Source organism: Pyxicephalus adspersus, chromosome 2 (assembly GCF_032062135.1).
Source record: "Pyxicephalus adspersus chromosome 2, UCB_Pads_2.0, whole genome shotgun sequence".
NCBI lineage: Eukaryota > Metazoa > Chordata > Amphibia > Anura > Pyxicephalidae > Pyxicephalus > Pyxicephalus adspersus.
The window spans coordinates 58,770,890-58,783,371 of NC_092859.1; the positions used below are offsets into that span (position 1 = coordinate 58,770,890).

At 37.5% G+C, this 12,482-nt stretch overlaps 1 protein-coding gene across 5 annotated transcripts in view; it reads right to left on the reverse strand.

Annotated features, from left to right (window-relative positions):
- FNIP1 (folliculin interacting protein 1) overlaps nt 1-12,482 on the reverse strand; it is a 96,305-nt gene that overhangs the window by 40,147 nt on the left and 43,676 nt on the right. For 4 of the 5 annotated variants that reach the window (XM_072400823.1, XM_072400819.1, XM_072400822.1 and 1 more), the window contains exons 2-3: nt 6,756-6,882; nt 812-949 (exon numbers count right to left, since the gene is read on the reverse strand). In XM_072400823.1, the coding sequence (XP_072256924.1) occupies nt 812-949; nt 6,756-6,882 (265 nt within the window). Of the gene's footprint in view, nt 1-811; nt 950-6,755; nt 6,883-8,397; nt 8,614-12,482 lie in introns of those variants that run through there. The other variant, XM_072400820.1, reaches the window with a different exon arrangement.

Below are 12,482 nucleotides of genomic sequence, written 5' to 3' on the forward strand. Positions count from 1 at the left end.
TAGCAAGGAGGTTTGGTCAAATCCAGCTAGCCCTGGTCATGTAACAATTTGATTGGTTAAGATAAGTGTAATATGCCTAACTCCTATTGTTTTGTACCATTATACACATTCAATAAAGATAAATATTTTTAAATAAGCAGTGCCTGAGTGTTTTGTGTCATTCTTTAACCAATGCATGATATCAGTAGGCTAATAGTTAAAAATACAATTCTATTCTATTGCTAAAAGAAGTGTAAGACAATCAAAAGACTTTCTATTTGTGTTTGGTAGAATTAGGATAGGGGACATATACGGCCCGTTAGGCTTTTTAATCCGGCCCGTTGTACTCCCTCCCAGAGATGCGGACTATGTCCCCTGTACAAATCCCGGGCTCGGAGAAGAGGGAGGAACAACAAGATCTAAGCCTGCGATGGGAGAGTGGGCAGGGTTATGTCATCAATGATGTCATGTTCAGTGGAGTTATGATGGCATAACCCCGCCCACTCTCCAACCGGCCCAGCCTCACTGCCAAATTTTAGTTCAGATTGTGGCCCCTGAGTGAAAAGGTTTGCCCATTTCTGACTAGATGAACAGGGAACAGCATGATAGTGGCCTAATATCATCCCAAACCTAGTAAGACTAGTAGTCAGAAGCAGCCTTAGATATAAAACTAGAAGATGAAAAAGGTACAATTTTGCAGGGTTTTCACTTTTTGAATTGAGGTCCACTTTAAAACACAGAGTGTGTTTCCTTCACACTAGATTCTTTTATAAGGCAACCCAACTTTACAGTAATTAGACATATTATTGTAGAGGCAAACAAAATAAGATACCTGGTATTTGGGGCATTGTTCCTTTGTGTCAGATGCCAGCGAGTTAGCTGAACTATCTAAAGACGTAGAGCTGTCTCCTCCAGGTCTGAGCTGGCAACACTTTCCAAACACCCTAACTGGAACATCGTTCACAAGTTTCTGTGGAAACAGAATGGGAAAAACAAATGTTAGCTTTAAACTTTTAAAGATCTTTACATAATGTGGAACAACATACATTTTCATCGTCTAGAATTAACTACAGGCTATAATGCATTTTATAACCCTATACAGGAATAAGAAGATACAGAAACGACTTCTAGCACTTCTAGTCTTATGTGCAGCTTTTGCTTCTGTTGATCCTAAACATACATTGCAAAATTACCAGAGGATCCTGAGCATTAAATCCCAATTATGTGTTACCAGCAAGGACAATGGATATTATATATATTTACATAACTATTAGAAGGTGAAAAATAGACAGTACCTGTACCACATACAAAAAGTGCAACTACTAAGCACATGGCTATGGGAATGTAAAAAATAGTGAGCATGAGCATACTAACAGAGCATAAGGGCAGCTAAAATCTAAAAAACCTATGCAGAAATATGATACTACACTGTGCTAGGATATAAAATACATAAAACTGCAGGGAAAATTCATATAAAACTTAAGTAAAACTGCAACAGGTCAAATGAGAGCCATACAAGTGCAAACAACTCTGAATGTATAGTAATTAAAAAAAAACAATTATGACCATTTCACTTTAGCAAACTTGTAACATTAGAACTGTTTTGACATACCTGTTAACAAGATGCCAGGAAGGAATTTTTGGACAGTTAGTCATTCGTCTGCTAACTTTGCCAGCTTCTGTATCCATGTGGAATGACATAGGACAGGTCTCACTTTCAGTATTGGTATGAACCTGGTACCAGGTTGCACCACTATCGGCTACTAAACATGTTATTCCTTTCTACCAAGGAGCAATCCTAATAACTCAATGGAAAGTCCAGTTGAATAAAACAGCAGTATTTTTTATTGAACTTATTATGTGATTAGATTGAATGGGTTGTTTTTAAATAATCTCTGCATTCTACACAAATACCACAAATTCTGAATTCCTGTTGATTACCCCGATTGACATTGTGCACCCTAGTTGAAACACATATAGCAGATGCTAGTTTTTGTAGCTGCAATGACAATGGCTAATCTCACATGCACATATATGACTTATATTTTCATGTGACTCCACAAATCAATGTACATTCCTATGCTACAAAAGACGGCAACATCCCTGTGGAATATTTCATAGGATGCCCATTGTCCAGTGTATGTTCAGGCAAATAGTTTTATGTTGTAGAAGGGGAAGCTACAGAACTACTATCTGCTTTTTACTGCTGTCTTGAAGTCTTCAACTTCAACAATATTGTTGCTGCAATAATTGTACTCTCACCTACTGTCAGGTGTAAGGGAACATTCTGTAGGGGCCCTGAATAGTGGGAAAAACATTTTATCCAAAGCCAAATATAAAAACAATATTTTTGCTGCTAATTTTGAAACATGTATTAGGCAACATGATAAAAAATATTTTTTTACATAAATGTGAAATATTTAATTTTATAACATGTAGGTATTTTTTATATACATATATATTTTGTAGTGTTCCCAGTGTTCTCACTGGTTTCACATTCTCTGTTTATGAACAGAATTTTCAATAGACAAGATTTGCTCACAGGATATTTACACACACAAGTACAACTCATAATCTGATTAGCAATTAGCAGAGGTAAACCACCCAATTGCTCACACACGCAGGCTGACACAGAGCAAACAGGGTGGAGTCTGAAGGAAGCAGTCATATGATCGACTCGCAGCCTTGTGAACTGAAACTGGAAATTTATCTGACCCAACAAACAAAATTCTGGCTAAGCTCAGCAAGCATGTGACAGACATCACACTGATTCTGCTGGCTACTAGAAAGCTGCACACATCACAAACAACTATTTTTACAGGGACAAGATGACTGTTGCACAAGAAGTTTTTTGTAACCCAGTACATGTGAACTGCAGAGGCAAAGTTATCAGAAGTCATTAGATAGGGAGTACAGGAAACTCAGGGGTACTTTTTCATAAAATATTCAAAAATATTAGAAAAAAATTAGTTGATAGTAATACCACAAGCACTGAGAACAGATGCCACTCCCTGATTTCAATTACAATAACAGTAATGCTGACACTTTATGTGGAGTCTGCTGACCACACAAATGGAATGATCAGACAATTTTGGAAGCACTCAGGCACAAAACTTCACTGATATGTTCAACGTATTACCAATAACTTCTAAAGAAGCTGAAAAGAGCCAAGAGAATAAAGGGGGGTGTGTAAGAAAGGAAAATGATCTTGCCATAACCTCTATCTTGTTTGTAGCATCATCATCTAGCAGCAAAATCATCTATGAGAAATATATCAGGAAATCTTACTGCATTGTGGGGTTGAACATCTGGCTGGTTTCCTTTTGTATGTCTATTCACTAAAGTGTCAATAAGAACAGTGATAAAGTAAAAGTTCACCTGGGGGGTGAGAGGAGATATCAGGACCATAAATTGTTTAGGTCCTCTTTCACTTCACCCTCCAAATACTTTTCTGTACACCCTAATGAATTTTGTATAAATAACACAATTTTGTCTAAATAAATCAGAACAACACCTCTATAGATCAACTGGTGTCTATTCCCCTATGAACCTAATATTAACCTAACAGCTGATGTTTATTTAGAAAATAGATAAACTTTTCCTTGACGGGGATTCTAGCCTAAGCCTGTACCAGTTAGATGTTGCCATTTATTTTATTCATGTACACAAATTTAAGGGTAGATTAAGTCAAGTTAGGATCAGCAGGATGAAGTGTGTTGACAACTTGACAAGGTCACAAGGTGTGATGTTCCACTATAGAGATAAGTGCACCAAGCAGATAGCACATCCTCCCCAAAGCCATGTAATCCTTAGTGTGGAATAGCCAAGTCAAGCAGGGCTCCAGCAGTCAGCATATTCAGGATAAACCACCTGTCAGCGACTTCCAAGCTACAAATCATGCTTAAAAATGTAGAACACTGGCAATCTGTTCTGATCAGTACTTACACCCTTTTGGTGACTGAAGCCTACATACAAAGTGAATTATCACTACCCAATGCCAAAAGGTTGGTCACAAACTGACCTTCTGCATTATGCCACATTGGTAATTGTTTAAAGGATAAGTGCACCTAAAGGGCAATTTGTGACCTTGCCCATTGAGAACAAAGCAGCAAGTTCAGTTCACTTGACTATCTTTGCCTCAGGTATACTTACCTTCCATCACATTCTCTAAAAAGAAAGTCCAAATATATCTTAACCTCCCTAGGGGTTTAAAAAAAAAAAATTTAAACGTGTAATATAAGTGTACAGTAGCATATATATATTATATGAATATTTCTTTGTATTGGACTCAATTTCCCAACGATCCTCGCCCCCGAACCAGCGCCTACATCGTGGTCACCGGGAAACCCTGTAGATCTCGTCTCTGCACTTTGCAGCTGGAGATCAAGGAGGAAGGACGTGCGGGGTCCAGGCAGGACGCCGGGGGGCAGCGACAGAACAAGGTAAGTGGGTTTTTTCTTAGTTAAAAGCTACCCCAAGTGTGACTTGGAAAATCCCGATTTGTGTCTAGAAAATCCACCCCGAGTCACACTCGGGAATACCGCTAGGGGGGTTAAGCTGCAGGGTTTAAAAGATACTGGCAAATATGGGCTACACAAAACTTTGCAAGCACCTGGTTATTGACAGCCCTGATTTAGGCTATGTACAACACGTGCAATCATTGTCATTAGAAAACGAACGATTAACGACCAATCAACGATTATTCACAATTATTTTGAACGATCGTATTGTGCACGATTCTGCACATGCTGTAACAATATAATTGTTGAAATATAATCCGCCAATAATGTACACACACTAGATACGATCGTTTGAAGGATGGAAGAAGTGACGTGTATCACAGAACAATCCACGATCACTAAACAACCGTACAAACCATTGATAGCGAACGATTGTCGCCCAATCAGATCCGCCGTTCTTTTCCAGTCGTTTTCCGTCGTGGTTGTGCACTTTTTTGTTTACAATTATCGGACAATCGTAGTTAGTCGTTCATTTCCAACAATATTTATTGTACGTGTGTGTACGAAGCCTTAGTTTGCTAGGTAGTATAAGAGCAATGGGGACCAACAGAACTGTAATACTGAACCAAGCTTTACATATTCATGTAAACTTTTGAGAATACAGTGTACATACATATCTTATATCATTTTCAATTTCTTTTTACCAAGGTATAAAATTTTGTAATGTGAGAAAACATGGTATAACTAATATAGTGACAAAAGTCTTGATAAAAACAATCTTTGAATCATTACAACAATCAGGGTTCAGTGACATTGTTTAACAGTTATGTGAGCTTTGAATAAGCATGTGACCAATTATCTGGTTAGGGTCATGGAACTCTTAGAGGAGTTCTGAAAGTTTTATCACAAACTGTGTGCTAAAAATAAATAAATACTTCATCAACTTGAACTGGGAATAGAAGTTTATTATGTAACATATTTATTATAACAAAATATAGGTGACTCAAATCCTGCTGTGTCTAACTGCTGGAGATCCTTTGTAATTTTTTTGGTGCACACTTTACAGACCATACAGAAATGTTTATAGATGCAAGGAAAATAACCCAAACTTTTTTTTTCATAAATGAGTCTCATTTTGCTTATTTTACCAATTATATTTATGATAAAGGGCAGGTATACAAAACTGTTTTTACAGTGGCTTAAGCCAAACCCACCTCTGAGCTGAATCATCAGACTGAAACTTCTGACACTTTAATTAAAATATTTGGTTTTAATCACCCTTGGTTCAAGTTATTGCTTTTCTAAAACTTCACATACCTTTAGGTGAATTGCCTTTATGGATGTTTAATAAATATATGGCAATGTCAAATGCTGCAATGCTGCAAATGCTGTGTTTAACCATGTGTATCTTTACTCGCATGTGACAAAGAATTGGCATAGGAAGTATAGTGCAGTCATCCAAAGGACCCAGCACATCTTAGCCTTGTTCTAAAATGCCTCAGGACCCTAAAGCCAAAAAACTACAATATGGAAATACCGATTTCCATTTAGAAGCTGGCATTTGGCTCTGTCACCTTTTGCCCCCTGACCATCATTTTTGTCTAATTAATGTGGATTTTCCCCAGTGACCAGTAAGAAGCTTGGAGATGGAAGAGGTGGGGCAAGCAGTAGATGATGAACCCCTGAACTCCTGCATAAAGTCAAACATATAAATCCAAATTCATATGACCAAAGGAAGATTAGCACTCCCAAGTGGTAAAATGTAGTAAGTCCTTTAAAAGCACAGTAGCCAGCACATGATGCATTTTTGGCTACTGTGCTTTTGGAAAATGATTGAAGGATGATTTTATTGACTGGGAGTGCTAACCTTTGTTTGGATTAATACACTGTTGAGAATAACTGAGGCCATACTGTACCAACATGATGATGCTACTTTATATTTTTACAATAAATAAAGTTTCACTTTAAATCTGTCTATATTTGCATGAAAAACAATATTAATTTATGAAAACAATTATTCATAAATCCAGGTGCTTTCAAAGGGGTAACAAATTGTCATACACTGCTATGAGGTGCCACAATGCTGCAAAAAGCACTTTTTAGAACTGCTTTTTATGTATGTATTGCAGACTAGTACATTATTTGAAATCAGATAGACAGTGTATAGTAGGCCACCCATTGTATAGTACCTGGGCCCCAACTGGGTCTGAAGACATAATAAAATCTGGATCATGAAGATCTTTGTGCGCTAGCCAGGATGTATTCTTCAAAGCAATAATAAATGATTTACCCAAATTATAGAGAGAGGCAACTTACCGAAACAGACAACTCCTCAGTCTTACGCTTAGCACTGGAGTCGAACAAGACATTTCGCCCTCGTTTCTCACAGTCCTGATACACAATCAAACGGATTTGGCTTGGATCAAACTCATAAGATGGCCAGCTGCAAATAAATACAGTTTGTTCAATTAAGACAAACCCTGTACAGAAATATAAATAATAAATCAAATATATTGTAGTTTCTTGTCTCTATGCAGAACTGAACAGGGACCTACTCCTAGAAGGGGAAGAACTGGTGAGCTGGGAAAAAAATCCTAGTTGCATATACTGTTCAAGTCCATTCATAAGAAGGTCCTAGCCCACCTACTAGGACTAAATCCACTATATTTCAATGTTAGCCACCAGATTCACAAAGTTGCAGCCCTCAATTCCAAGAGAGGCTACTAGGCTAGACTGCAGATCAGAAAAATGAAAAGGTAAAAATTACAAAAAAAATCTCTATTCATTTAAGAAAACGATAGTCTTGTGTTCTGATGTACAATTCCTCAAAACAGAAAACAATCCTTTGTCTTATGATGATGTGGTTATCATTGTCATAAGACTGGACTGATTTTTTTTTAAACAGTAGAAGGAATTCTGCCAACTGTTCACATAATGGCTGATGTCAGCAACAAAAACATTATAAAAAAAACTTACAAACAAAAGTATATAAAGTTTTTCTAGTGTAACAAATAATAACCCATTACTGACTGACTGAATTGAGTTTTTTTACTCCAGTGCTGTTTGGCAAGTACCTTTTTCTAGTCCCCAGTCTGTGACCAGCAACTCTGAGCTTCAGAGAAGCTTCATTCAGCAGTTATCTCCTGTGACCACACAATGCTGTTTTATCAAAGTTTGTCCACACTGGCTTTCCGGCAATATGCATGTCTGACCTGGAATTCTTTTCAGAACATGTTCCGTGTCGCATGAGGTTACAGCAGTAAAGTATCTATGACTGTGCCACTTTCAGTACCAACCCAATGCCCGAACGGACAAATCTATGGACTATTTTTAAAGAATCTACGCACTTGCTGTATTTATTTATAGGTCCTCAAAGCTTATCTACTTTGCATGCTTGTCACGTTAGCAAGGTTTCTAATAATCGCTTACATACGTACATACTTTCAATCAAGTCAGGAGTTGAATTACCAGAAATAACGCATTTCAACAGCAGCTGATCTTGTTCATAGCCTAAACTACCAATTGCAAATGTTCATAGCAAACATTCCAATTTTAAAAGACGCCAGCCAATAAAACTGACAAAGAAAAGAATCACAAAAAGGACATTGCTTTATTACATGTCTGGAATTTAAAATGTATTAGTTGCTATAGGGAAACCCCTTTTTACTCCATTTTTTAAATAAATCAGACCTAAAGCGCAAACTTGAATTGATATTACATAACTGCCAGTAGTTTATCTCCCAGTAATGATCAGAAGAAAATATATTTGTAAAAGAATGTTATGTGTTAATGCCAGAATAAAACCATGCCAATTAAAAACACATTGAATATGGAAACGTGAAGTACTAAATATTTTCTATAAAAATAAAGAATGATAGTCTTTGCATAAAACAAATTGGAATCCAAATGCTATATAGTTGTAATAATGCAATCAAATTATCAGTGATATTCACAGTACCTGGACTGCATCTTGTCTTGTATGCAGCTTGAAGACAGGAATAAAATATATATAATCACTCTCCAGCCAACCAATAATTAAAAATAGCAATAAACCAGATTAAGCCAAAATACAAAGGTTGGCATTTGCTGAACAGAAAGCTGTAGCTTGAGCAATATGCTGTCCATGTTGTGTTTTAAACCACACAGCGCCATCCACATCACAAGAAACACCCTAAAAACATTTGCAGCCAGCAGTAAAGCCTCAACTATCACACCCAGAGCCATTGATTTCTGAGAGGCTCCTAACAGTGCTCTTCTTCGATTCTTGTGCCTGATGCTAGATGAAGATACCCCAGGACTCTGGGCTGACTGAGGCTTGTGCCAGTTTCTCTGTCATTTCTTAAACAAATACCATGTCTCTTCAACCACCTGACTATGATCGCATGGCAGATGAGATGTGTGTGTCCTCAGCCAAAAAGTGTCAGGTAGATCAATGTAAAGGGAGTGTGGAAGCTGCAAAATGAGGATTCCTTTGCTGTAATTCTGTCCCTGCTTATCCCCCACCTCCATGGGTGACATTCTTGGAAGCAGCAGGATGCATGTGTTCTGCTGAGAAGCAGGCCAGACAAACAGAAAAGCAGGCACCGACAGCCACCATGTGACACGGCACTGTCCGTGCTTGCCATCTGGATCTGCGGAAGAAGTGCCAACCAATCTTTGAAACACTTTCTGTTCATTTCAAGCACTTCACAAATCTCCAGGGGAAACTGGAGCTAGCAACCTGTAAAACAGAATTACTATGCAATCTAATGCTTCAAGCATATGAAAATACAGCAGTATTACAAGCCATTCTTCAGTAAAAATCAGGACAGACTGTCAAATATTCCAGAAATCATAATATATTATTAAACATGAATAATATTTACAGAAAGCAATGCACTATCAACATTTCTGAGACCTTTGTTATTTACTATGGTAATGCCGTTAGGTCATATATTCAGTAATAAATATTCTGTCCTTTTCTGTCTTTTATAGAGAGCTGCAGCAGGAGACAAAATGCTTGTGCCAGCAGTGCATTAGAGAAACGGACCTCTGCTTTCAAGAAAAGCAGCCGTTTTGCTCTCCAGGAGTATAAACATTGCTTGAGGCTTAGTCTACACAGACGTTTTACCCAGCGTTTAACCTGAGGCTTTAAAAGCCCATGTTTGAAATTCCCATGCATTCCAATAGGCTAATCTACACCGGGACATTTCCCTGAGGTACGTTTTTGAGCAGTATAGAGAACGTTCCTTGCCACATTTTAAAAATTAAAACGCAGAGTAAACGCAGGAAAACGCAAGAAAACGCTTAAAAGGCTCCTATTGAATTCAATGTGGCCTTTACAAGCTTATTTAATTTTTTTATGAAAGCTTCAATTGAAAACAATGAGGGCTTTTATAAGCGTTTTTGGATACAGAACACGTCACAGCCCCTCTAGGGGAAGCAATGAAGAGAGCAAAGCTGTCAGCATAGCAGAACTCTGCTGATTGCTCCACTCCATGATTGGCTGAGGAAAGGGAAATCCTGATGACGCTTGAGCAGTCATCAGGGTTTCCCTTTTCTCAGCCAATCAGCACTAGACTTGAATGGGGAGAATTGTCACCATTCACCTCTAGTGCTGAATGGCAGAGGAAAGGTAAATTCTGATGACAGCTCGAGCACTAGAGGTGAAAGGGTTGATTTGTTCTCATTTAACCCCTAGTGCCCAGGGATCCCACACTGTCAGGAGTCCCATGGCTGTGATGTCAATAATGCAGCTGTGGGAATCATCCTGTCATTGTGGGATAACCTGTAAAAAAAAGTTTAAGTTACAAAAAAGCACACACATTCAATAAAATACTTTAACATTAAAGTAAAACTTTTTTAAATGCTTTTGTAAAATCACGTTAAAATGCTTCATAGGCGTTTATAAGAGTTTTTTTAGCTTTTTAAAAACAAGGTTTAAAACGCTTGTAAAAGTGCATACAAACGCATATAAACGTGGTAGGAACATTTACATGCGTTTTTAAAACCATCCGTGTAGACCCAGCTTTAGTCTACAACGCTCTCATTTTCTGAGAAGGATATGGAACTGTCATCCCAATCCTGTCTTCATTATTGAGTAGATGTCCAGGGACAACTTGACATGTTGAATTCACAACAAAATAGTGTAACTATGCAATAAAAATAAAATCATGCTCATCTTCTGACATCACAATTTTTAATTTTTTTCCATTGCTCTATATTTGAGATCCACTATTTACCAATGAGGTTTACATACTATATAAAATTGTTATTCTAAATAAAAAAAAACCTGGGGTATTTCATACCCCCAAGTATCCATCTTCCTGCAGAGATCTGAAAATAAGTTTGGGTTGCTAAAATCAATCAAATGTAATTAATGCACAAACCTGCTCACCATACAAAAAGACAGTACGTGCTCATTAAGTGTCACATTGAATTTTCTGCTCTCACACTAGGCTAATGCTAAAAAAAGGCCTGGAAGTCATGTGCTAATCGAACCCCTCTATTCTTGCTTACCGGAAAAGATGAGGATATTTTACATTTACATTACTGCTAAAACTCTCTAAAAGTTTCAAAGTGACGAGCAGTATGGTATAATAAAGGAGCATTGCAGGAATGGCAACTGAGTTTCCACAAGCCGCTGTAAAATGTTACTTATGGTCAATGACATTGGTCTTATAGCCAAACATACCTTAATACTCATAATAAACAAACCTATAATGCAAGATTTTACAATGGAACTAAACCTCCATTCTAAAAAATTGCTGTCAGGCAGGCCCTTATTGCAGAAGGCAATGTCCCTTCTACAAAAAGTACTCTTACCTGCCTAATTACTGTCCATCTGTCAAAATTTACTGAGATGCGAATGAATTTGTTGCCAGGGATACCCAGCATTTCATGCTTCCTTTGCAGGTGCCTGGACTAAATGAACTCCTATGCCAACACGTATGCCTGCGCAGGAATTACCTCTCCCAGCCAATAAAGACGGCAAAAAAAATAATGCAGAAGAAAAGAAACAGGAATAATGGCAGGACCCGTGATGGAACAGAAACAGGTGAGTATCACTATACGTTTGATTGCACTTAAAATGTAATCCTTCTCCGTTAGTAATAGGAAACACCTCTTCATTTTGAGTATGTGGCCTCTCTGCCTCATACAAAAGTATTAACAGTCATTGGATATCCAAAACATTAGGAGGCTCACATATGACAATGGTAACTTATAACAATAACCTCAAATTTATTTTCATGTACAATGACAAGGTTTCAATAAATATCGAACAATTGTAATCAAGTCATAAAATAATTTGATGTATGGTAAGCAAATAGTTGTAAAGTTACATTTTCTAAATGGTTTGCATTTTGAGAAAGATAATGGATGTGCAATCCATGGCCCCTTTATTGAGATTTATGATTGTATTGTGTGTGAACAAGCTTGAACATCCCCTAGTATGTGTTAGGAAAACAATCACTTTTAGCAGCAGTCTGTTTGATTACAAGTTACCAGGCTATTTTTTCCTTAAAATATATTGATGGGAATCCAAAGACTGGTTTATGTTCATAGTACACCACCAATGAACAGGCATACATAATACCGGCTGGTACTGGAAGACAATGAAGCATTTCACATTGAGACAAGCATTTAGCTGTGCTATCCATACTGTAGTTTCAGACTACATGACCTTTCCCCAACAGCACATCGCAAGCCCTCGCTGCACGGAAACGGGCAGTGTTTATGCAGATATTCCACTGCAAGGTCATCTCTATGGATAGACTGATATCTTCTCAAATATATTGTTGAAAAAACTGCAACCACATGACCAAACCTGTTTGAACATAGATTAGCCTTACTAAAAGCAGAAAAAAAAAACGCAATATATTTAACAGTACAGCCAATATATGCAAAAAGAAAACCTAGGTACGTGTTCAGCTAATACCAACTGAGAGTGATGAATATCCTAGAATGATATCACTGACAGCAGAAATACTAGCAAGAAGAATACAATTGTGTGACCACACTGTTCTCATGTTTGGTTAAAATTCTTGGCTTGTTGGGTGTACA